Raw genomic sequence first — 26875 nt, forward strand, 5'->3', positions numbered from 1 at the left:
TGAACAAGTGAACAAGGGTTAGGAGTTAAAAGCAGTATCAAAAAGGTGGGCTTTTAGCTTAGATTTGAAGACGGTCAAAGATGGAGCTTGACGTACCGGCTCAGGAAGTCTATTACAGGCATATGGTGCAGCAAGATAAAAGGAATGGAGTCTGGAGTTAGCAGTGGAGGAGAAGGGTGCAGATAAGAGAGATTTACCCAGTGAACGGAGTTCCCGGGGAGGAATGAAGGGAGAGATGAGAGTGGAGAGGTACTGAGGAGCTGCAGAGTGAATGCACTTATAGGTCAATAAGAGGAGTTTGAACTGTATGCGGAAACGGATAGGAAGCCAGTGAAGTGACTTGAGGAGAGGGCTAATATGAGCATAACGACCCTGGTGGAATATTAGTCTTGCAGCAGAATTTTGAACAGATTGAAGAGGAGAGAGATGGCTAAGTGGGAGACCTGTGAGAAGCAAGTTGCAATAGTCTAAGCGAGAGGTGATAAGAGCGTGGATGAGGGTTCTAGTAGTGTGCTCAGAAAGGAAAGGGCAAATTTTGCTGATATTATAGAGAAAGAAACGACAGGTTTTAGCAATCTGTTGAATATGTGCAGAGAAGGAGAGGGAGGAGTCGAAGTTGACTCCAAGGTTACGAGCTGATGAGACAGGAAGGATGAGAGTGTTATCCATAGAAATAGAGAATGGGGGAGGAGGAGAGGTTGGTTTAGGGGGAAAGATAAGAAGCTCAGTCTTGGTCATGTTTAGTTTCAGGCAGCAATGTCAGACAGGCAGGCTGATACTTTGGCCTAGTTGGAGTGGAAAGGGTAGATGTGAATCGCTTGTTTACTCTTTCCAAAAATACTAGGACTAGGGGGCACACCATGAAGCTACAAAGTAGTACATTTAAAATGAATCGGAGAAAATATTTCTTCACCCAATGTGTAATTAAACTCTGGAATTCGTTGCCAGAGAATGTAGTAAAAGCAGTTAGCTTAGTGGGTTTTAAAAAAGGTTTGGATGGCTTCTTAAAGGAAGAGTCCATAGACCATTATTAAAATGGACTTGGGGAAAATCCACTGTTTATTTCTAGGATAAGCACCATAAAATGTATTGTACTTTTTTGGGAATCTTGCCAGGTACTTGTGACCTGGATTGGCCACTGTTAGAAACAGGTTGCTGGGCTTGATGGACCTTTGGTCTATCCCAGTATGGCAATATTTATGTACTTATGACTAAATTTTGTCACGAACAAATGGCCCCTTGTAATGTCAGACAGGTGGATTCAGTTAGTGGTCTGATCTGTAAATTGCCCACTGAGAACATCAAGATTAAACTCTCAGCATTTGTAAGTATTTACAAAGGACTTCTCCTTTTACAGATCGATGCAGTGTAATCTCTACCACCATGAGAAATGGGGCAGGGATTTTATTCCATATATATATATATATATATATATATATATATATATATATATATATATATATATAATGTATTTATTTTCAGCAGTTGGTATACTGCAATTGATCCCTGAGGCAACTACTTTCTGTTTCCCCACCCCAAGAAAAAAATGAGGATTCTGCCCAGTCCTAGACCTGAAGGCCCTGAACAAACATTTCTCCAAACAAAAGTTCAAGATATTTTCCTTAAGTTCCCTCATACCACTTCTTTAAAGAGGGGCTTGCCATGTTCTCTGAACAAACGGACACTTACACTGCTTCAATGGTTTACAGGCAGCATGTAAAAAAATTTAAAAAATAAAATGACTAATAGTTTCCCTTACATCTTGCTGGCAGCCAGGAACAATACCATTAAGAAGGCATATAGCTTGGCATGGGTGCAAAGCCATAGATCCTTTTACTTGTACACAAAAACTGTTTGAATATCTTTCTACATATATCAGAGGTAGGTGTAAAGGCCAATTCTGTAAGGCTCATCTCAGTGTAATTGGATTTTATCTTCAGGTAGAAGGTAAACCCATTTGTTCACAGCTTTTAGCAGTTTGGGTTATGCACAGCTTGCTACTTTTGAAACCTTCAATCAAGCTTCCCACAGTGTCATGGAACCTCAGTTTTGTCCTTATATAAGGGGTAGTATAGCCTCTGCCAAGATTTTGTGTGTGTATTACAGAGCTTGATTCGACCATGCTGGGGAAGAGACCAATGCCATTGACCTGTACTTATCAGCCAAGAATGCAGACTGACCCTGAACCTGGCCCAAAGTATTCAGGGCATGCAGTGACTCAGTAACATAACAAAAGGGGAATCCCACCCCAAATCAGGATATCTGAGGCTGATGTACTCCTGTATCCCTAACCAGTATTTATCCAGAGAGTTTTCAAGCCTTGAAGGCCATCACTGATAAGAGATTACATATAAGGCCACGGAAAGAACACAGCTCAGACCTCTTTATGCTTTCTTAGTTGCAGCACCTGTTGCCAAATATGAGCCAACTTTCATTGTGAGGATGAAGACTCTAACGACCTTGGCAGAGCATAGTTCAAAAGCTGTGATCACACAGGATATCTACTTGGTTCTATCAGAATAGTAAAGTTTGTGTTTAAATCAAGGACATTGCTTGCTCATGAAACATATGGGTATAAATCTTAGGATCTGTTTTCAAGCATTGGAATATTCTGTTTTGTATTATTGTTTTATCTTTCTTTGTCTTAGACTTTGGTTAATCTGTCATTTTCATTATTATCAAATAAGGGATTTGTACTCAGGAACCATCCCTTATTATATATAAGAACATAAGTGTTGCCATACTGGGACAGACTGAAGGTCCATCAAGCCCAGCATCCTGTTTCCAACAGTGGCCAGTCCAGGTTTCAACTACCTGGCAAGATCCCAAAACAATACAATGCATTTTATGCTGCTTATTCTAGAAATAAGCAGTGGATTTTCCCCAAGTCCATCTTAATAATGGCTTATGGTCTTTTCTTTTAGGGAACTATCCAAACCTTTTTTAAACCCTGCTAAGCTAACTGCTTTTACTACATTCTCTGGCAAAGAATTCCAGAGTTTAATTACACATTGAGTGAAGAAATATTTTCTCTGATTTGTTTTAAATTTACTATTCTGTAGGTTCATTGTGTGCCCCCTAGTTTTAGTATTTTTGGAAAGAGTAAACAAGTGTTCTCCGAGGACAAGCAGGCTGCTTGTTCTCACTGATGGGTGACGTCCACAGCAGCCCCTCCAATCGGAATCTTCACTAGCAAAGTCCTTTTCTAGCCCTCGCGCGCCTGTGCGCACCGCGCATGCGCGGCCGTCTTCCCGCCCGAAACCGGCTTGAGCCGGCCAGTCTTCTTTCGTCCGCACTCGGTACGGTCGTGTTTTCGCCGTGTCGAGCCCCGGAAAGTCGACCTCGCGCGTCCTTTTTCGACGTGTTTTTTCTTCGGAAAATCCTTTAAAACTGTTCGGGAAGTGTTCCGGAAGCCCCCTCGGGTTTCGTTTGCCCCTTCCCGTATTTTCAGATTTTGCCCCGGTAAGTTTTCTTTCGTTGTCGGGGTAGGCCTCTTTTCGGCCTCGGTCGAGATTTTTCTCCCTCAAAGTTTTGGTGCTCATTTCGCCATTTCGGATTTTGATTTCGCCGGCGTGATTTTCCGCCCATGACATCGAAGCCTTCCAGCGGCTTCAAGAAGTGCACCCAGTGCGCCCGGGTAATCTCGCTCACTGACAGGCACGCGTCGTGTCTTCAGTGTCTGGGGGCCGAGCACCGCCCTCAGGCCTGTAGTCTGTGTTCCCTTTTGCAAAGGCGGACTCAGGTAGCGAGATTGGCCCAGTGGAACGTTTTGTTCTCGGGCTCTTCGTCGGCATTGGCACCGGGGGTATCGAGTGCATCGACGTCTTCAGCGTCCAGAGCTTCATCCTCGGCTGACAGTGCATCGAGTGCATCGAGGCATCGGCCCTCTGCATCGGCGCCGAGACATCGGATAGCTGCATCGACGTCGGTGGTACCGGGACCTCGTCTGCTGATGTCGTCGGACGGTGGTGCATCGTCGGGAGTGCAGGTGAGGGCTTTCCATTCCCCTGCTGGTGGCGGTGAGCCTTCGGGTGGGTCTCCCCCTACCCTGAGGGCTCCTGCGGTACAGCCCCCCCGAGACCGACCTCCTTCGGCCTCGGCCCCGAGGAAGCGACGGCTGGATTCTACGTCCTCCTCGTCGGTACCGGGAAGCTCCGGTGACATGCTTCGTTCCAAGAAGTCGAAGAAGCATCGTCACCGGTCCCCTTCCCGTGTCGGTACCGAGAGCTCTGGGTCGCCGAGGGAGTCGGCACCCAGCAGGCATCGGCACCGAGAGGACCGCTCACCCTCTGTTCAGGAGGTGTTGATGCGCTCCACTCTGGACAGCCCGGAACAGCCTCCACGCCCGGAACAGGTTCTGACGTCGACGCCTGCATCGACTTCCATGCCTTTCTCTGCAGCCGCTCTGAACGAGAGCCTCGGGCCGTTCTCCCCAGAGATTCTGGGAGAGCTGTTGCGCCCTACCCCTCCGGTACCGGCGGTGCTTGCGCCACCGGTACCGTCGAGCGTGGCTCCGGCTGGCCCATCGCCCGAGGTGAGGTCTCCGGCGTCGTTGCCGCGTGCGGTGCCGGCTGCCGTCGCCTCCCAGGAAGGCTCCCCGACTACGTCGGCGGAGGGAGCTTCGCCGATGCGGGCGAGGGAGTCTACCTCTCGACGCCCCCATCATGACGTGGCTCCACGGAGTCGAGTCGGGCACGGTTGCAGACACAGGTCCGTGAACTTGTGTCTGACACCGAGGGTGAGGCCTCGTGGAAGAGGAAGAAGACCCCAGATATTCTCTGACGAGGAGTCTGAGGGTCTTCCCTTCCGATCCCACTCCCTCTCCTGAAGACAGCTTTCTCCTCCTGAGAGTCTGTCTTTCGCTTCCTTTGTCCGGGAGATGTCTACGGCCATCCCCTTCCCGGTGGTTGTGGAGGACGAGCCCAGGGCTGAAATGTTTGAGCTCCTGGACTATCCTTCTCCACCTAAGGAAGCGTCCACTGTTCCCTTGCACCATGTCCTAAAAAAGACATTGCTTGCGAACTGGACAAAACCTTTAACTAATCCCCACATCCCCAAGAAGATCGAGTCCCAGTACCGGATCCATGGGGACCCAGATCTGATGCGCACCCAGTTGCCTCATGATTCTGGAGTTGTGGATCTGGCCCTAAAGAAGGCTAAGAGTTCTAGGGAGCATGCTTCGGCGCCCCCGGGCAAAGACTCTAGAACCTTAGACTCCTTTGGGAGGAAGGCCTACCATTCTTCTATGCTCGTGGCCAAAATTCAGTCTTACCAGCTCTACACGAGCATACACATGCGGAACAATGTGCGGCAGTTGGCGGGCTTGGTTGATGCGCTCCCCCCTGAGCAAGCCAAGCCTTTTCAGGAGGTGGTCAGGCAGCTGAAGGCGTGCAGAAAATTCCTGGCCAGAGGGGTGTATGACACCTTTGATGTTGCGTCCAGGGCCGCTGCTCAAGGTGTGGTGATGCGCAGGCTCTCATGGCTGCGTGCCTCCGACCTGGAGAATAGAATCCAGCAGCGGATTGCGGACTCGCCTTGCCGTGCGGATAACATTTTGGAGAGAAAGTCGAACAGGTGGTAGAGCAGCTCCACCAGCGGGACATCGCATTCGACAAGTTCTCCCGCCGGCAGCCTTCAGCCTCTACCTCTACAGGTAGAAGATTTTTTTGGGGAAGGAAGACTGTTCCCTACTCTTCTGGCAAGCGTAGGTACAATCCTCCTTCTCGACAGCCTGCGGCCCAGGCTAAGCCCCAGCGCGCTCGCTCTCGTCAGCAGCGTGCGACTCAGCAAGGCCCCTCGGCTCTCCAGCAAAAGCAAGGGGCGAGCTTTTGACTGGCTCCAGCAGAGCATAGCCGCCATCCAAGTGTCAGTGCCGGGCGACCTGCCAGTCGGAGGGAGGTTGAAAGCTTTTCACCAAAGGTGGCCTCTCATAACCTCTGATTCGTGGGTTCTCCAAATAGTCCGGCAAGGATACACCCTCAATTTGGCCTCAAAACCTCCAAATTGTCCACCGGGAGCTCAGTCTTACAGCTTCCAGCACAAGCGGGTACTTGCAGAGGAACTCTCCGCCCTTCTCAGCGCCAATGCGGTCGAGCCCGTGCCATCCGGGCAAGAAGGGCTGGGATTCTATTCCAGGTACTTCCTTGTGGAAAAGAAAACAGGGGGGATGCGTCCCATTCTAGACCTAAGGGCCCTGAACAAATATCTGGTCAAAGAAAAGTTCAGGATGCTTTCCCTGGGCACCCTACTTCCCATGATTCAGGAAAACGATTGGCTATGCTCTCTGGACTTGAAGGATGCCTACACACACATCCCGATACTGCCAGCTCACAGACAGTATCTGCGATTTCAGCTGGGCACACGTCACTTCCAGTACTGTGTGCTACCCTTTGGGCTCGCCTCTGCGCCCAGGGTGTTCACAAAGTGCTTGGCTGTAGTAGCAGCGGCACTTCGCAGGCTGGGGGTGCACGTGTTCCCATATCTCGACGATTGGCTGGTGAAGAACACATCCGAGGCAGGAGCCCTGCAGTCCATGCAGATGACTATTCGCCTCCTGGAGCTACTGGGGTTTGTGATAAATTACCCAAAGTCCCATCTTCTCCCGGCGCAGAGACTCGAATTCATAGGAGCTCTGCTGGATTCCCGGACGGCTCGCGCCTATCTCCCAGAGGCGAGAGCCAACAACTTGTTGTCCCTCGTCTCGCGGGTGCGAGCGTCCCAGCAGATCACAGCTCGGCAGATGTTGAGATTGCTGGGCCACATGGCCTCCACAGTTCATGTGACTCCCATGGCCCGCCTTCACATGAGATCTGCTCCATGGACCCTAGCTTCCCAGTGGTTTCAAGCTGCTGGGGATCTAGAAGACGTGATCCACCTCTCCACGAGTTTTCTCGAATCCCTGTATTGGTGGACGATTTGGTCCAATCTGACTCTGGGACGTCCTTTCCAAATTCCTCAGCCACAAAAAGTGCTGACTACGGATGCGTCTCTCCTGGGGTGGGGAGCTCATGTCGATGGGCTTCACACCCAAGGAAGCTGGTCCCTCCAGGAACGCGATCTACAGATCAATCTTCTGGAGTTGCGAGCGATCTGGAACGCTCTGAAGGCTTTCAGAGATTGGCTGTCCCACCAAATTATCCAAATTCAGACAGACAACCAGGTTGCCATGTACTACGTCAACAAGCAGGGGGGCACCGGATCTCGCCCCCTGTGTCAGGAAGCCGTCAGCATGTGGCTCTGGGCTCGCCGTCACGGCATGGTGCTCCAAGCCACATATCTGGCAGGCGTAAACAACAGTCTGGCCGACAGATTGAGCAGGATTATGCAACCTCACGAGTGGTCGCTCAACTCCCGAGTGGTGCGCCAGATCTTCCAAGCGTGGGGCACCCCCTTGGTGGATCTCTTCGCATCTCGAGCCAACCACAAAGTCCCTCAGTTCTGTTCCAGGCTTCAGGCCCACGGCAGACTGGCATCGGATGCCTTCCTCCTGAATTGGGGGGAGGGTCTGCTGTATCCTCCCATTCCTCTGGTGGGGAAGACTTTGCTGAAACTCAAGCAAGACCGAGGCACCATGATTCTGATTGCTCCTTTTGGCCGCGTCAGATCTGGTTCCCTCTTCTTCTGGAGTTATCCTCCGAAGAACCGTGGAGATTGGAGTGTTTTCCGACCCTCATCACGCAGGACGAAGGGGCTCTTCTGCATCCCAGCCTCCGGTCCCTGGCTCTCACGGCCTGGATGTTGAGAGCGTAGACTTTGCCTCTTTGGGTCTGTCAGAGGGTGTCTCCCGCATCTTGCTTGCTTCCAGGAAAGATTCCAATAAGAGGTTACTTCTTTCTATGGAGGAGGTTTGCCGTCTGGTGTGACAGCAAGGCCCTAGATCCTCGCTCTTGTCCTACACAGACCCTGCTTGAATACCTTCTGCACTTGTCTGAGTCTGGCCTCAAGACCAACTCTGTAAGGGTTCACCTTAGTGCAATCAGTGCATACCATTACCATGTGGAAGGTAAGCCGATCTCGGGACAGCCTTTAGTTGTTCGCTTCATGAGAGGTTTGCTTTTGTCAAAGCCCCCTGTCAAGCCTCCTACAGTGTCATGGGATCTCAATGTCATTCTCACCCAGCTGATGAAACCTCCTTTTGAGCCACTGAATTCCTGCCATCTGAAGTACTTGACCTGGAAGGTCATTTTCTTGGTGGCAGTTACTTCAGCTCGTAGAGTCAGTGAGCTTCAGGCCCTGGTAGCCCAGGCCCCTTACACCAAAATTTCATCATAACAGAGTAGTCCTCCGCACTCACCCTAAGTTCTTGCCAAAGGTCGTGTCGGAGTTCCATCTGAACCAGTCAATTGTCTTGCCAACATTTTTTCCCCGTCCTCATTCCTGCCCTGCTGAACGTCAGCTGCACACATTGGACTGCAAGAGAGCATTGGCCTTCTATCTGGAGCGGACACAGCCCAACAGACAGTCCGCCCAATTGTTTGTTTCTTTTGATCCCAATAGGAGGGGAGTGGCTGTGGGGAAAACGCACCATATCCAATTGGCTAGCAGATTGCATTTCCTTCACTTACGCCCAGGCGGGGCTGGCTCTTGAGGGTCATGTCACGGCTCATAATGTTAGAGCCATGGCTGCGTCGGTAGCCCACTTGAAGTCAGCCTCCATTGAAGAAATTTGCAAAGCTGCGACGTGGTCATCTGTCCACACATTCACATCTCATTACTGCCTGCAGCAGGATACCCGACGCGACAGTCGGTTCGGGCAGTCAGTTCTTCAGAACCTGTTTGGGCTTTAGGATCCAACTCCACCCCCCGAGGGCCCTGTTTGTTCTGTTCCAGGCTGCACTCTCAGTTAGTTGGTAAATTTTTTAGGTCAATCTCAGTTATGTCCTCGCCGTTGCGAGGCCCAATTGACCATGTTTGTTGTTTTGAGTGAGCCTGGGGGCTAGGGATACCCCATCAGTGAGAACAAGCAGCCTGCTCGTCCTCGGAGAAAGCGAATGCTACATACCTGTAGAAGGTATTCTCCGAGGACAGCAGGCTGATTGTTCTCACAAACCCGCCCGCCTCCCCTTTGGAGTTGTGTCTTCCCTTGTCTTTGTCTTGCTACATATGAGACTGGCCGGCTCAAGCCGGTTTCGGGCAGGAAGACGGCCGCGCATGCGCGGTGCGCACAGGCGCGCGAGGGCTAGCAAAGGACTTTGCTAGTGAAGATTCCGATTGGAGGGGCTGCCGTGGACGTCACCCATCAGTGAGAACAATCAGCCTGCTGTCCTCGGAGAATACCTTCTACAGGTATGTAGCATTCGCTATTCACGTCCACCCATTCTACTGCACTCATTATTTTATAGACCTCTGTCATATCTCCCCACAGTCGTCTTTTCTCCAAGCTGAAGAGCCCTAGCCACATTAGCCTTTCCTCATATCCCCTTTATCATTTTTGTCGCCCTTATCTGTACCTTTCTAATTCCACTATATCTTTTTTGAGATGCAGTGACCAGAATTGCACACAGTATTCGAGGTGCAGTCGCACCATGGAGCAATACAAAGGCATTATAACATCCTCATTTTTGTTTTCCATTCTTTTCCTAATAATACCTAACATTCTATTTGCTTTCTTAGCCACTGAGGCACACTGAGCAGAGGGTTTCAGCGTATCATCAATGATGACACCTAGATCCCTTTCCTGATCGGTGACTCCTAATGTGGAACCTTGTATCATGTAGCTTTAGTTTGGTTCCTCTTTCCCACATGCATCACTCTGCATTTGCTCACATTAAACGTCATCTGCCATTTAGATGCCCAGTCTCCCAGTCTCGTAAGGTCCTCTTGCAATTTTTCACAATCCTCCTGTGATTTAACAACTTTGAATAACTTTATGTCATCAGCAAATTTAATTACTTCACTAGTTATTCCCATCTCTTGATCATTTATAGATATGTTTAAAAAGCAGCAGTCCCAGCACAGACCCCTGAGGAACCCCACTATCTACCCTTCTCCATTGAGAATACTGATTATTTAACCCTACTCTTTGTTTTCTATCTTTTAACCAGTTTTTAATCCACAATAGAACTCTACCTCCTATCTCATGACTCTCCAATTTCCTCTGGAGTCTTTCATGAAGTAACATAGTAGATGATGGCAGAAAAAGACCTGCACGGTCCATCCAGTCTGCCCAACAAGATAACTCATATTTGCTGCTTTTTGTGTATACCCTACTTTGATTTGTACCTTTGCTCTTCAGGGCACAGACCGTATAAGTCTGCCCCGCACTATCCCCGCCTCCCAACCACCAGCCCCACCTCCCAACCACCGGCTCTGGCACAGGCACAGACTGTATAAGTTTGCCCAGCACTATCCTCACCTCCCCACCACCAGCCCTGCCTCCCAACCACCGGCTCTGGCACAGACCATATAAGTCTGCCCAGCCCTATCCCCGCCTCCCAACCACCAGCCCCGCCTCCCAATCTTGACTAAGCTCCTGAGGATCCATTCCTTCGGCACAGGATTCCTTTATGCTTATCCCACGCATGTTTGAATTCCGTTACCGTTTTCATTTCCACCACCTCTCGTGGGAGGGCATTCCAAGCATCCACTACTCTCTCCGTGAAAAAATACTTCCTGACATTTTTCTTGAGTCTGTCCCCCTTCAATCTCATTTCATGCCCTCTCGTTCTACCACCTTCCCATCTCCGGAAAAGGTTCGTTTGCGGATTAATACCTTTCAAATATTTGAACGTCTGTATCATATCACCCCTGTTTCTCCTCTCCTCCAGAGTATACATGTTTAGTTCAGCAAGTCTCTCCTCATACGTCTTATAACGCAAATCCCATACCATTCTCGTAGCTTTTCTTTGCACCGCTTCAATTCTTTTTACATCCTTAACAAGATACAGCCTCCAAAACTGAACACAATACTCCAGGTGGGGCCTCACCAACGACTTATACAGGGGCATCAACACCCCCTTTCTTCTGCTGGTCACGCCTCTCTCTATACAGCCTAACAACCTTCTAGCTACGGCCACCGCCTTGTCACACTGTTTCGTCGCTTTCAAATCCTCAGATACTATCACCCCAAGATCCCTCTCTTTCCGCCCGTACCTATCAGACTCTCCCCGCCTAACACATACGTCTCCCGTGGATTTCTACTTCCTAAGTGCATCACTTTGCATTTCTTCGCATTGAATTTTAATTGCCAAACCTTAGACCATTCTTCTAGCTTCCGTAGGTCCTTTTTCATGTTTTCCACTCCCTCCGGGGTGTCCACTCTATTACAGATCTTAGTATCATCCGCAAATAGGCAAACTTTACCTTCTAACCCTTTGGCAATGTCACTCACAAATATATTGAACAGAATCGGCCCCAGCACCGATCCTTGAGGCACTCCACTACTTACCTTTCGCTCCTCCGAGCAAATTCCATTCACCACCACCCTCTGGCGTCTGGCCGTCAACCAGTTCCTAATCCAGTTCACCACTTCGGGTCCTATCTTCAGCCCATCCAGTTTATTTAAGAGCCTCCTGTGGGGAACCGTGTCAAAAGCTTTGCTGAAATCTAAGTAGATTACGTCCATAGCTCGTCCCTGATTCAATTCTCCTGTCACCCAATCAAAGAACTCAATGAGGTTCGTTTGGCACGATTTCCCTTTGGTAAATCCATGTTGTCTCGGATCTTGCAACTTATTGGCTTCCAGGAAATTCACTATCCTTTCCTTCAGCATCGCTTCCATTACTTTTCCAATAACCGAAGTGAGGCTTACCGGCCTATAGTTTCCAGCTTCTTCCCTATCACCTTTTGTGAAGAGGGACCACATCCGCCGATCTCCAATCCCTCGGAACCTCTCCCGTCTCCAAGGATTTATTAAACAAATCTTTAAGAGGACCCGCCAGAACCTCTCTGAGCTCCCTCAATATCCTAGGGTGGATCCCATCCGGTCCCATGGCTTTGTCCACCTTTAGCTTTTCAAGTTGTTCATACACACTCTCTTCCGTGAACGGTGCTCTATCCACTTCAATCTCATTTGTACTTTTTGCAGTCCATCGCGGTCCTTCTCCAGGATTTTCTTCTGTGAAAACAGAACAGAAGTATCTATTTAGCAAATTTGCTTTTTCTTCATCATTATCCACATAGCGGTTCGCAGTATCTTTTAGTCTCACAATTCCCTTTTTAGTCATTCTCCTTTCACTAATATACCTGAAGAAAATTTTGCCACCCCTCCTTACATTTCTAGCCATTTGTTCTTCCGTTTGTGCTTTCGCCAGACGTATCTCTCTCTTGGCTTCTTTCAGTTTCATCCGGTATTCCTCCTCGTGTCCCTTTTCATGAGTTTTTTTGTATTTCTGGAATGCCAACTCTTTAGCCTTTATTTTCTCAGCCACTTGCTTGGAGAACCATATCGGTTTCCTTTTTCTCTTGCTTTTATTTACTTTCCTTACATAAAGGTTCGTGGCCCTATTTATAGCTTCTTTCAGTCTGGACCACTGTCCTTCCACTTCTTGTATTTCCTCCCATCCCATCAGCTCCTTCCTCAGGTATTCCCCCATTTTACTAAAGTCAGCATGTTTGAAATCCAGGACTTTGAGTTTTGAGTGGCCACCCTCCTCTTCAGCCGTCATATCAAACCAAACCGTTTGATGGTCACTGCCGCCCAGGTGGGCACCCACTCGGACATTTGACACATTATCCCCATTTGTGAGTACCAGATCTAGCGTCGCTCCCTCCCTCGTGGGTTCTGACACCATTTGTCTGAGCAAAGCACTTTGAAAAGCATCCACGATCTCTCTACTTCTTTCCGATTTCGCAGACGGAACCGTCCAATCTACATCCGGCAGATTGAAATCTCCCAACAACTGCACCTCTCTTTTCTTCCCCAACTTTTGAATATCAGCGATCAGATCTTTATCTAGGTCCTCCAATTGTGTCGGAGGTCTGTAGACAACACACACATGGACAGAGGTTTTATCCTTTCTTTTTAAGGTGATCCATATCGCTTCTTCCTTTCCCCAGTTCCCTGTCATTTCAGTCGCTGTGATATCATTGCTCACATACAGAGCTACTCCTCCACCTTTACGCCCCTCTCTATCCTTCCTAAAAAGATTATAGCCTGGTATGTTTGCACCCCATTCATGGGAACCATTGAGCCATGTCTCTGTGATTGCAACTATGTCCAAGTCTGCCTCCAAGATTAGGGCATGAAGGTCATGAACTTTATTGCTTAGACTGTGAGCATTTGTGGTCATCACTTTCCATCTACATTTCCAAGTATGTGTTTTGGTTTTAGTGATTTGGGGGTGTCTTTTCTCTTTGGGTACCTTCATATCTTTTTGTTCCACCTTCTTTGCTTTTTCTTTCTCTTCTGTCTCAGTTTTATTTTCAGGAGCATCACAGTGCTGTAGTGGAGCAAAGGAATTTGTAGGGGGCAAAACTTGTGAGGGCGGATGCTTCTGTGTCACATAACGAAGCCTGCCTGAGCTACTGTGAACCATCTATTCTTAGGTGGTATTATCCTTTGAGGCAGTGGTGAGAATTTGTATAATTCTGTGCAGTATGATGTTTGTGCAGTCCTAGAAGTTGCTTTAAGTGCATTCATTTCCTGCTTTACTTTGCTGAGCTCCTGTTTAAACTAGCAAGCTGAAGACAGATAGGACAAGCTTTAAGTCTCCAGAAGCTTGGTCTTGAAACTAAAGCACCACAATTATTACAGAGAATAAAAGTCATCTTGATTTGTTGAAATGGGTATGAACAGGTGTACTATGATGGGGTTGTAATTAGGGTGGGGTTAATTTATGATATGTAGTATATTTGGTAAAGCTATATAGGAAGTGTCAGTCTTGGGGTGGGTGGGTTGTGGGGTAGGGTGGGTGGGCTTAAGCATAAGACCTATGGAATGTGTTTGCTAGAACAGCATTGAAATGCCCAGAGCCACAAGTGTAAGGTGGGGGGAATCAGAAAATAATCTTATCTGAGAAGATCCGTCCAGCTTCTGTTCTGTTCTGTGTAGAGACAAAAACCAAAACTCAAAAGCAGATGGGGGAGGGGAGGAGTTTCACACAGAATGGAAGCAGAGGGGAAAAAAAATACAAGAGAAACTACTACCGATTTTAAAGCACTTTGTCAAATGCCTTTTGAAAATCCAGATACACAATGATGTTAATTTTCGAAAGAGAAAAACATCTAAAAAATGGCATAAAGCAGCATTTTGACGTTTTTCTCACAAAAACAAATTCTTTAGATGTTTTTCTATGAAGTCCGTCAGAAGTGCGTTCAAAACACAAGTGGGCATATCGGGGGGTGTTAAGGGCGGGATTTGGGCGTTCCTAGGACTTGGACGTTTTACAGCCATAATAAAACAAAACAAAACCATCCAAGGCAAAACTAAGATGTTTTGAGCTAGACCCGTTTTTATAACTAATAAGCACAAAAGAGTCCCCTAATTGACCAGATGACCACTGGAGAGAATCGGGTGACCCCCCATACCCCCAGTGACCACTGACCCCCCCTCCCCACCCCCCAAAACTGTGAATAAAAGTATGACTTCCCAGCCTCAATAACAGCCTCAGATGTTAGAGCCAGGTCTATTAGAACACCATGCAGGTCCCTGGATTAATGTAGTGTGCAGTGCACCATGGAGTGGAGGGACTCTAGTCCCTATCTCCCTCTACCTGCCAAACGTGTGGTGGAACCTGTGAGCCCTCCAGAACTCACCAGAAACCCATACGGGCTACTGTACTGGTGTACAGTTGGGGGTAGTGGGTTTTGGGGGGCTCAGCAGGCAAAGTAAGGGAGCAATGGTGAGATGTGTATCTGGGAGCATGTTTTTGAAGTCCACTGTAGTGCCCCCTAGGGTGCCCTATTTATCTCCTGGGATGTCTGGGGACCAGTCTACTAAAAATGCTGGCTCCTCCTACATCCCAATGGCTTGATTTTGAGCATTTTGCACTTGGATATTTTATTTTATTTTTTGAAAATGGACCAAAAAACAAAACATCTAAATCACAAAACCTTGTTGAAAACAGTATTTTTGAAAAAAAAATAATAGATGTTTTTCTTTTATGAAAATGACCTTCTTTTCTATTCAGATTTTGGATGTTTTTTGCAAAACGTCCAAAGTCGAACTTAGACGTCATATCGAAAATGCCCCTCAATATCAACTGGCTCACCTTTATCCATATGTTTGTTCACCCTTCAAAGAAATGTGTGAACAACCTTTGTATTTGTTTTTCTTATGTTACACCGACTGTGTACCCTTCACACTTACCCAGCTGATAAAAGCTCCTTTTGAGCCACTGGATAATTTGCCGCTTGAAGTACCTGATCTGGAAGATCTTAATTTTGGTGGCAGTTACTTCAGTGCACAAGGTTAGTGAGTTCCAGGCCCTGGTGTGGTTTTGCATACCCATCTGAAGTTCTTTTTTAAAGTTGTGTCAGAGTTCACCTTAACAAGTCAGTAGTCCTTCCAACTTCTTTTTCCTAAACCAAATGCCCACAAAAGTGAAAATCAATGCACACATTGTGATTTCAAGAGAGCCCTGGTCTTCTATCTGGCACAGATTAAAGCCCACAGAAAATCCAATCAATTTTTGCTTCTTTGACCCCCAACAGGGTAGGAGCTGCTATTGGCAAATGTTTACATTCCAGTTATAGCAGACTGCATTCCTTTACTTATGCCCAGACTGGGTTGACTAGATGGTTATATTATGGTTCATGGCATCAGAGATAATGACTATGTTAGTAGCCCACTTGAGCTCAGTCTCTATAGATCAGAACTATGGCATGGACATCAGTTCATTCATTCCCAATGCAACAGTAAATTTGACCAGACATTCCTCTAGAATCTTTGTGGGGTTGTGAAACCAACTCCTTCCTATTCCAGGCTGCCTCTGTGGCCTCCAAAGCTATTGGGTCTTCATGTTATGTCACTGCTCCTTGTGTTGTTTACCTCTTTACTCTTTCTGTTAGAAAGGCAGCCTCTAGCTAGGGACTCCCAAATATGAGGATTTACAATCCTGTTTGTCCTCTGAGAAAACAGTTACTTACCTGTAGCAGGTGTTCTCTGAAGACAGTAGGATTTAAGTCCTCACTATTCCTCCCACTTCCCTGAGAAGTTGTATTCATTTAGCTTGCAATGAACTGAGGAGGTCCCACCTGACAGTGGCAGGTGAGAACAGGCATGCATGTCTGGTGAGGCTACCCAAAAAACATATAGAAAAAAACTTTCTGAGAATTGAATTTCTGCTGTTCTTGGTGAATGTCCACTACAGTTCAGTAACTGTCACATTCTTCCTCCTGTTCTTTGCTCTCTAGTAGATCCTACTTTTTAATGCACATTTAGATTAAGATGCAGCATCAGGAAATAGTCTTTCATGGAAGGAGTGGTGTCTATAATACCTTCTTGGAGGTGGTGATGGAGCCAAAAACGGTGACATAATTTAAAAAGGCAAGGAATATACATAGAGAATCCCTAAATGGCAAGATGATGGAAACCAAGCCTTGAGCACTTTAGCTCAAAACATCAGTGAAATGACTTTTGCACTTCTAAGAAGGAATGGGAGAGGTAACCTGCATGGAGTGGTGGTTACAACCCTAGACAGCTTAGTGGGCAGACTACATGAGCCTCTTGGGCTTTTATTTGCCATCATTTACTAGGTTAGTATAAAAGAGTACGGCCATTTTTAGAATCCATTTATCTAGGTAAATTGACTCTATGAAAACTGACCAGTTCTTATCCAGCTAAAAGTATGCATAGTATACAGCTAAAAAGAAAGCAATTTCATGGCCTTATTTAGGTGAGGGGTTGGAAATATATAGTAACATAGTAGATGATGGCAGATAAAGAGCTGCACAATCCAGTCTGCCCAATATGATAAACTCATAGCATATGATGCAATATAACATATATATTCTTGATCTCCGTCTGTCCTTGCCATTTTCAAGGCACAGACCATAGAAGTCTGCCTGGCACTGGCCTTTTTTCCCAATTACTGGAGTTACTGTCTAAGCACTGCTAAGTTTTGGTTTTGTTCCATTCTCTTTGAACAGTGTGGAAAGTTTGAGAATAAAAGTGTCCATTGACTTTGTGTTTATGCAAGTACTCTTAAAACTTGCCTCCATAAGTAAGAGTAAACAATTATTTTACAAAGCAAATTACCATTTATAAATGAAATTCATTTAGAATGATACAGTTTGCTTTATCATTTTACTACATTTTACATGCTAATATGTCTAGGTTTTTATAAATTTGATAACTATGTTCATGTGCTTCTGTTGCATTCACCTATAGGCAAAACACATTGCAGCAGCATAATCTGACCGGTACCAAAATGTACAACCAGGAGATCCACTAATAAATCCCATGCATTTGAGGACAGTCACATAGCTTTCTTTAAAAAAAATCCACAGGAGGTTACTTATGCCTTTCTGTATAGGAGAGAAAGAGACAGCAGTCTCCCAAAAACCTTGGCCACATAGGGCCAGATGCACTAAACCTTAACAACCCTCTAACAACCCTTTAACAAAGGAAATTCCTAACCGTTGCATGCATTAAAGGCCTTTTTCTGATGAAGCAAGCAGCTAACGAAAACGGAATACAAAAGAGTAACTACCATTGTAATGTGGGCGATTCGGGATGCACTAGCAATACCGATGATTACACCGAATCATTTACCGCGACATATTAAATGTATGGTCAGAGCAGTCATAAAGGCCTGAACTGTCATCTCCCCGCTTCCCCCTGCACCTTAAAATTCCAAGCTGGCATGTTGAAAAACAAAATAAACAACACAAACATGTGGCTCCCCGCTTCCCTCTGCATACAATACAAATGAAACGAAAACAAAATCAAAAAAGGACTGGGAGGGGGCAAGGGTGCTCGTCAGGAGCGTCCTGTATGGACGGCCTTGCCCCCCCCCCCCCCCGAGGTCGCCGCTGCGCCCTGCTTCTGCGTGTATTAAATAAAAAACAGAAACAAAAAACCAAAGTTTAGCAGCCCCGGTCCCCCTCCCTTCCTGTCTCTCTCTGTACTCCTTCTCCCATAGCTCCACCTCCCGGCATCCTCCGCCCCTCGTGCCACGCCCCCTGAGGTCGTCGCCACCGCTCCCCCCTCCATCGGACCCCCCCCCCCCCCCGCCTTACTGGCCCACGCAGCGCCTCTCACCTCTGTGTGAAGGCGCTGCACGGGATGGAACAGCTGATCAGTGATCAGTGCTGCCTTCTCCGACGTCCCTCTGTTCTTCCCGGGCCCGGCCTCCTCTGACGTAAGTTACCTACGTAGATAACTAACGTCAGAGGAGGGCGGGCCCAGGAAGAACAGAGAGACGTCGGAGGAGGCAGCAGTGATCGCCGATCAGCTGTTCCATCCCGTGCAGTGCCTTCACACAGAGGTGAGAGGCGCTGCGCGGGCCGGTAAGGCGGAGGGGGGGAGCGGCGGCGACGACCTCAGGGGGGCGGGGCACGGGGCCGAGGATGCCGGGAGGCGAAGCTATGGGAGAAGGAGTACAGAGAGAGACAGGAAAGGAGGGGGACCGGGGCTGCTAAACTTTTTAGTTTTGTTTTAATTTTTTATTTTATACGAGCGGAAGCGGAGAGCAGTGGCGACCTCGGGGGGGGGGGGGGGTGGAGGGGCAAGGCCGTCCATACAGGACGCTTCTGATGAGCGCCTTTGCTCCCTCCAGATCCTTTTTTGATGTATGTTTACTTTTGTATTGATGCAGGGGGAAGCGGGGAGCCACGTGTTGTGTTTTTTTTTTGTTGTTGCTGTTTTGGACGTTTGTGGCATGCGCAGAGCAGCCAGCATAACGCTTGGCTGCTCTGCGCATGCTTTAGGGGCCGATTACCGACGGAGATTACGAATCTTTGATACATTGTACTTTTCAATACCGCACCGAACATGTGCAACTTGTTTTTTTGGTGCATGCTTCGTTTTTTCAAATTCGTTAAGGACTTTAACGTTTTAGATTTTTTTACGTATGGTTGATGCATCTGGGCCATAGTCATTAATCAAAAACACAAGCCAGAAAACCTCTGTTACATCACACCTATTCATTTCCAAGAACAGCTTTTGGGAACAGTAAATGACGATCACTTAACAGTGAATTTGCACCTGACTTACTCAACCCATTTTATCACTCCTGCCTTTTTATTGAGGAGTCTCCCACACTTGTTACACAAGTCAACAGACCAGCAGTTCAGATATTGTAAACAGTAAAACAAGAACAGGAAACACACACTGATTACATATATACATTGAATTCTGATTACATATGCAAAGTTCTAGTAGTTCAGGGATAAGCAAGGCTAAAAATATAAAGTTGTTGTTCTGGTTGCACAAGATATTTTTATAACTTTTCAGAAAATTTCCAAATTTCCTTCATCGGCACAGTATTCACTTTTCATGCACTGAAACTTGCAAGACTGCTTAATTTACTCATTTATTTCCCTGGTTATATCTTTAACCCCTGATACTCCTCTCTGGATAGTTGGATTCTATTTTCATAAATGTTCTTGGGGTCACCACTGTCATGTGGGACATCCACTGGCGTGGCAGCCTACCAATCAGTACAGCTACCTATCCCTTCAGAGTTGTAGGACACCCACCAATCAGTATATTAATGCTTAATCCTTCAAAGCTAGTCTTAGAAGGTAGGACTTTACTGAGGATTCGATTTGTTCCCGAGTAGTGCCCCCAAATATATTATTTGTAATTGGCCAAATAGTAATTTGAATTCGAATACAAATAATCCAGGGCTCTACTGTGCTAAATTCTACTGAAATAAACACTTGATTTCTGATTTCACGTTGCTTCTTTTATTATTTGTTATATTAAAGCTCAATGCCCATTATTTGTATTTGGCTGATTAATAATTTTCATTATTCACATTTTGGCCGAATCATATTTTTCATTATTCATATTCGGCCAAATAGTAAAATATACTATTCAATACAGTTCTACTAGAAGAGATAGGTAGTTAAACACATCCCATGCATATTGTAAGCAGACTTACTCAAAATAGAAATAGGGTGCTAAAAGGCAAATACTGAATAAGAAAATGACAAACTTGAGAGCAAAAGAAAACCAGACAGAAAAAAAGTTTCAGAACATTTTCTGTTTTGTCATTTGTATAAAATGAAATTCATTTCATTTTCATTGTTAAAGCAATGACTTTTAAATGGTTTTGGACTTTTTGTTAAATTTTCAGAGCATGTTATATATTTTATAGAAGGAGTTTTTATATTTTCTGCAACACACTTGACTTTAAAGAAAACTACATTCCTCTGCATTGATTACCAGAATCCATCAAAATGAATTGGCTAATTCTTTTTTTTTTTTTTTTAACAAAGGGCTTTATTGAAAGAATCCACATAATACAGTAGAAATCGTTCACAACTTATAAAGTAGAGATCCATATCCTTCAATTAGATGAATTGGCTAATTCTATAAAGCAGACACTAAAATTTACTCACTAGTTACACATGTAAATATCCAGAATATTAGCATAAGCCTGTGTAGTGTGCACATATCTGCTAAATATACACTAATGCATTATTCTGTAAAATGTGCGTTTCTGCAAGAGAGCATATTTTACAGGTGAGCGTGCACATAGGTGGACTTTTGGGGAAGCACGGGCAGGGAAAACATTTATACACTAACTTATAGAATTGTATAAGTTACATGCGTATCACCAGCTCTTACATACACATTTATGCCAACTTTATCTCTGATGTAAATGTTTGTGTCTAGGTGCATATATGCATATATACCTATAAGCACACTTATAGAATGACTCTCTCATTATGCATCCACTTGCCTCACTGCTGCCACCTGCAAGGTTTGTGCTGAAACATCTCTTGCAATAAAGTACAGACTATCATACAACATATAAGGAAAACCAAGAAAGTCCATCTGTTTTCTTCAGGATATTTCTGGTAACCAAGAACTGTTATTGGGAATGTTCAGGCTATTCCTCCATTGCTAGAATGCTTGTCATAATGACCTTTTAAAATGCTGTATCACTTTGAATCAGGCTTCTTTACTAGACTTCCTCTGGGGAGGATCTGAGTCACTGAGCTTTTTGACATCAGTCCTGTGCCCAGCACAATCACAGTATATTTCCTGACAAATTTTCTGTCTTCCAGTTCTTGAATTGTCCTTCTATAGTGGCCTTTATTATTAGGTCGAAATGCAGTGTACGTTGGGTCAGGCCTTATTCTGTTGAAATCTCCTCCTGGACTCCTGTTCTGACTGTTAGATTCCCTTAGGGATACCAGACTATCCATATCTCCCACCAAATGCCTAATCATTCATTCTGTGTGCTCTGTTTTGACAGTTGCTCTTCCCCTTCTTTGCTGAATTCTGTCCAGGGGGTCTCCCTTCTGGAGAGGACTCAGCTCTGGGAATTATACTCAAACCTGCTGCTTCCTTTTCCTGCAGCGTTGCTAGCTCCTGAGGACCCACTTCCAATCTCAAGGCTTGAATACTTATAAACTCCAGAAGAGAATCCTTCCATCAGATTACTCAGGTCCTGCCACACAAAATCCAATATATTTTCCAGTACTGGCAGCCCAGATTTGAAATCTTTTCTCACTTGGCATATTCAGCCACTGATTACAGACTCAACTAACTACAATGGCAAGCTTTGGGCTTCCGAAGTCTCTACTTGTTCAACCCATGGTGATGGCACAGTTTCAGGGAAGGTTGACAGAATGCACAGGGTGTTGTGTTTTCTTATAGTCTCTTCATAGACCACCTGGATTGTGACCCTCTTTCTGCCACATATACTCAAGACTATGATGATCTGTTTAACTGGCTGGCTGACTAGTAAGCCACAGGGATAACAGGGACCTTGCTGGTCTAGGCTGTACTATAGGCTCGATCACTGCCTTTGCCCATCCTTCTGGTGCTCCTCCCTTCCACCTATTCCCCTTGAGAGGCATTTCACTCTCCTAAACCTCATTCATTCGGGAAGGGACTGCAAGGGCCATGATAGAGATTTTTGAGCGAAGAGCAGTCCCCTCCCTGATACTCACTTCACCAGTTCCAGTGATTGAAGGATGTCTGCTCTCTGCACTGAATCTGTTTCTTATTGCAGAAAGCCTATGAATGGACTATTCTCCTTAATGTCTCGCTTCAGGCAAGCATTCTCCTTGGGATTCTTCCAACAAAGAGAATGTTTTGGTGCAGTGCTAATAGTGGGGGACCACTGGCATCGATTGTTGCTCCTGCTGGGAATTTTGGCACAGGACCCTTTCGATTGATCAGCCTCCCTCCACTTAAAGGATTACTTGGGATCACATGCATTGGGACATCACAATGGAATGTCAATGCATCTGTTTGGAGGTTACTTTTACTGGTTTGCAGAATGAAGAGCAGGCCATGTGGCAGACTGGGGCCTACTTCTCCTTCTCCAACACTTGGATTCTCCTTCGCTCTGTAGCTCGGATCCCCCTCACAATGGCACTGGTCCACCAGGGTGTTGCTTAAATGCATGGCCTTGTGCATGTGCTGAGTGGCTCTCTAGATGGATGGTAACACATGTCTCTGACATTCTTCTTTGGCATAAACTCCCATTAGCAGGCATGCACACACAGAAAATTGCTTCCAAGTTTAAATTTGTAGAAACAAGCAAAATCCATGAAAAAACTGCAAAAAGATCAACAATTCTTCTCCAAATGATGCTGCTTCTCCATTGCCCATTCCTGTTTTTACCCAAGCAGCTGCTTTCTGTCAAGAATGCCACAGTTTAAAGTAAAAACAGTACAAATGCTGCTACCCAATTAGCTGCATTACAGCAGTCCATAAACTCCATTTCAGACATTGGGTCCTGCCCATGTATCTCAGGCCCCTCCATTTCCATAGGGGTAGGTTTCTCCAGCCTCTCAGGTCCCATTAGGAGCTCAACCCCCCCCCCCCCACCCCCACCCCGGGACCTGCTGGGAGCTATCTGCAGATCCTGGGAGGCTAATCTTCCTCAGGGCTTCTCCCATAGCTAACCGTACCCCTGCAAAGTCTCACGGGCACCTGTGACCTCACCTCCTCTCTAGCCCGGGAATTCCTTGTCTTCTGGTGGGCTCGGTTTTTCAGGAGCTACTGCTCTTCGTGTGAAAGGGATTTGGGGCTCAGATTCAAGGGCTGGGGCATGGGTACACCATATGTATATATAGTGGGGGAGGGGGGAGATTAAATCAAAGGATAAAGGAAAATGTATCTAGAATTTCAATCAAAGAACATTCAAACAAATGTAATAGGTAAAATCTGTTTTAATTCTGCAAAGATTGTGCTTTAAATTTCACTGCACAATGTGATCTTTGGGTAATGTGCTTAATATGTTTCTTTGTGGATTCCTGGTCATAAGTGAAATATTGTTGTTTTTTTCCCCCTCTCTTAGGTACTTCTTAATGTAACTGTTACTATGAATGGATGTGATGTAGATGAAGATAGAAACTACATCTTTATTAAACCCATTGGTTTCAATGAAACCGCTAAGATCATTATACACAAGAACTGTAACTGTCAATGTGATGGTCCTTCAAGACAGAAAGAGATTTGTGTAGATGAAGCTTTTTTAGACTGCAGTCATCATCACTGTAAAGACATTAACTGTGGTTCAGAGGAAAATGAGTTTCCCACTGAGAGCTGCAAATTGTTCCCAGGCCAGCCTGTCTGCAGTGGTCGAGGAGTTTGTGTATGTGGGAAATGTGTGTGCCACAAAACCAAACTGGGAAAAGTATATGGCAGATACTGTGAAATTGATGACTTTGCCTGCCCTTACAACCATGGAATTCTGTGTTCCGGTAAATCCAATTTCAACTAAACTTCTGCTGCTAACTCAAACTAACATAAATAATGAGGATTTTTTTTGACAGAATCATCTTTATCTATTTACAGTTTTTATATCGCAAACAGCTAGGGCACCTTACAACAAAATTGAGACAAAATAAGAGCAGGGACAGTAGGACTCTGGGCACAAGGTACTAAAATGTGCATTTTTTAAAAAAGATTTTGAGTGGAAATGTGTCAAGGAATTTGTGCTTTTGGAGAATATTTGTAGGAGGAAAGTTCAAAAGTGAGTTGTAGCCTATATGGTATATGGGATAGAAAGGGAATAACTTTGTATAGGTCATCTAGGCTAGAAAATGGATGTTTAGGTCTATTTGTTCAAAGGAACACTAATATTTTATAAGAGTTCATCAAAAATGGGGCCTTTTATAAAATACACAGAGCACTGCCATAGAACCACATATATTTGGCAGGAGCTCCCATTTAATAATACACAAAGAAGTGGGAATGGAGGAAGGATAGACAGACCTCAGGAACAATGAAGTTAAAATGTATTGCTTATAATATATATAGTAATATAGTAAATGATGGCAGATAAAGACCTGTATGGTTCATCCAGTCTGCCCAACAAGATACTTTGATTTATCCTTGCCTTTCTCAGGGCACAGACTGTAGAAGTCTGTCCAGCAGTGTTCTTGTACTAAGTTCTGAAGCTAACGTTGAAGCCCCTTAAAATTTACACTCCAGCCCATCCCTATCTATTCAGTCACGATCAGGGCATAGACCGTACAAGTCTGCCCAGCTCCCGTTTTGTTTCCCAATTACCGGCGTTGCCACCCAATCTGCGCAAAGATTCCTTCTAAACAGGATTCAAAGTAACATAAAATCAATACTCAAAATACAATTGTATAAAACAGTACACAATAAAATAAATATACTAAAAATTCAGTAATGTACACTAAAAGTAATGTCCGTGCTCAAGACTCGACACGGCATGTAATGTGCGTGTATCAGGAGCCTGACAATGAAAATCTTTAAAAAATACTGCTAGGTGAAAAAAGCAAAGAGGTCTTTAAAAAGAGCGTACATGTGTGAACCGATGCACAATATAGCGATTTAGCTTAAAATGCTGCCACCTTGCACTTTTGGTACATTTGCCTTTGTTTTTTTGACACTACCATTCTCTATATTGTGCATCAGTTCACACATACACAGTCTTTTTAAAGATCTCTTTGTTTTTTCCACATAGCAGTATTCTTTAACATATCCATTGTCAGACTCCTGACGCAGGCACGTTACATTCTGAAACATGGTGCCTTGTTGAGTCTTGAGCACTGACATTACTTTTAGTGTACATTACTGAATTCTTATTATATTTATTTTATTGTTTACTGTTTTATACACATTGTATTTTGAGTATTGATTTTATGTTACTTATACACACATTTTAAGCAATACATTTTAACTGCATTGTTCCTGAGGTTTCTCCATTCCCCCATTTCTTTCTGTATTATTTCTTGTTCGGTGGGACTTTGTTGTTCGGTTACCTTCTGGTTTCTGGCTCCCATTTATTAAAACATGATAATCAAAAAGAGTAGCAGCACTGGAGTTTGTATATTTAAATAGAACTACATTCATGTACATGACAAGCTGTGCTTGAGCCCTTACTGTCTGAAACTTGGTATCGGTAGGTGCTCATACGCTATTGTGGAAGTTCGCATGTGGCCATTAATGGAAATAATGGAAAATGGGTCCAGTTTACTGCCACACTAAAAGTGGCCCCAGCGAGTGGGCAAGACCCATGCTAGGGATATTGCTGGCCACTTTTTACTGCAGCTTAGTAAAAGGACCCTGTGATTTTTTTGCTATTTTTACATGCTACTGTTTGTAAGTGATGGAGTTTGTAACCCTGCATATCCGCAGAGAGCTGAAAAAGTTGCTGAGCTCTTGAAAAACAAACTTTTCACAGTAAGAGGTGGTTTTCAGAAGTAAGCACAATTTCCCTCCAGCATCCTCCAGAGAGAGATAATGAACGAGTGTACCATGGTAGATCTGTAGAAAATGAGGACCCTGGTTAGGGAGAAACTTAATTGTTACAAGGTGTTCTGCTCCAATATTCTATCCATTATTGTTAACAAGCTATTCTGCTCTAATACTCTATCCATTAAGTTCTCAGTTTTATGCTGTGAGTAATATTTAAGTGAAATGGCTCAGTGAGTAATCTAGGTTTGATTCCTTAGCTTGGATTCTGCCTCTCATGCTGGCTGGAGCTGAGGATGTTGTACATAGACGTGTACGGAATTGCATATTTTACTATTCGGCTGAATAGAAATAATGAAAAATATTACTCAGCCAAATACAAGTACCGAATAAGAATAATGGGCATTGAGCTTTAGCTTAACAAATAATAAAAGAAGCAACGTGAAATCGAAGATCAAGTGTTTATTTCAGTAGGATTTAGTACAGGGGAGCCCTGGATTAGTCGTATTTGAATTTAAATCACTATTCGGCCAAATTCGAATAATGTATTTGGGGTTGAGTCGAATTGAGTATGAATATTCGGTACAGCCCTAGTTGTAGGGGTAGGATTTGTAGCTGTCCAGGACTCAGAGTGAGTCCTATCTGTTAACAGATTCAGAGTGCTGGTAATCCTGATTACCGGAGGAGCTGTGATCAGTGGCTTCTGACCAAGGACTGCAGCTGCTATATCTGAGCTATTCGAAAATGAAAAGCAACACTCCAAGTGCAGCAAAGACCACCTTGATACACATTAGAACCACATCTCTGCTGCAGCAACCAAAATATGGTTACAGATTAGATATACATAAGTACATAAGTAATGCCACACTGGGAAAAGACCAAGGGTCCATCGAGCCAGCATCCTGTCCACAACAGCGGCCAATCCAGGCCAAGGGCACCTGGCAAGCTTCCCAAATGTACAAACATTCTATACATGTTATCCTAGAATTGTGGATTTTTCCCAAGTCCATTTAGTAGCGGTTTATGGACTTGTCCTTTAGGAAACCGTCTAACCCCTTTTTAAACTCTGCCAAGCTAACTTGCTTCACCACGTTCTCCAGCAACGAATTCCAGAGTTTAATTACGCGTGGGTGA

The 26875-nt window shown here is 45.2% G+C and overlaps 1 protein-coding gene across 1 annotated transcript in view; it reads left to right on the top strand.

Annotated features, from left to right (window-relative positions):
• ITGB8 (integrin subunit beta 8) overlaps positions 1–26875 on the top strand; it is a 321665-nt gene that overhangs the window by 234257 nt on the left and 60533 nt on the right. Inside the window, 1 exon segment of the mRNA XM_030201630.1 lies at positions 23370–23775. Within this exon segment, the coding sequence (XP_030057490.1) occupies positions 23370–23775 (406 nt within the window).

Source organism: Microcaecilia unicolor, chromosome 1, assembly GCF_901765095.1.
Source record: "Microcaecilia unicolor chromosome 1, aMicUni1.1, whole genome shotgun sequence".
NCBI classification, from domain to species: domain Eukaryota; kingdom Metazoa; phylum Chordata; class Amphibia; order Gymnophiona; family Siphonopidae; genus Microcaecilia; species Microcaecilia unicolor.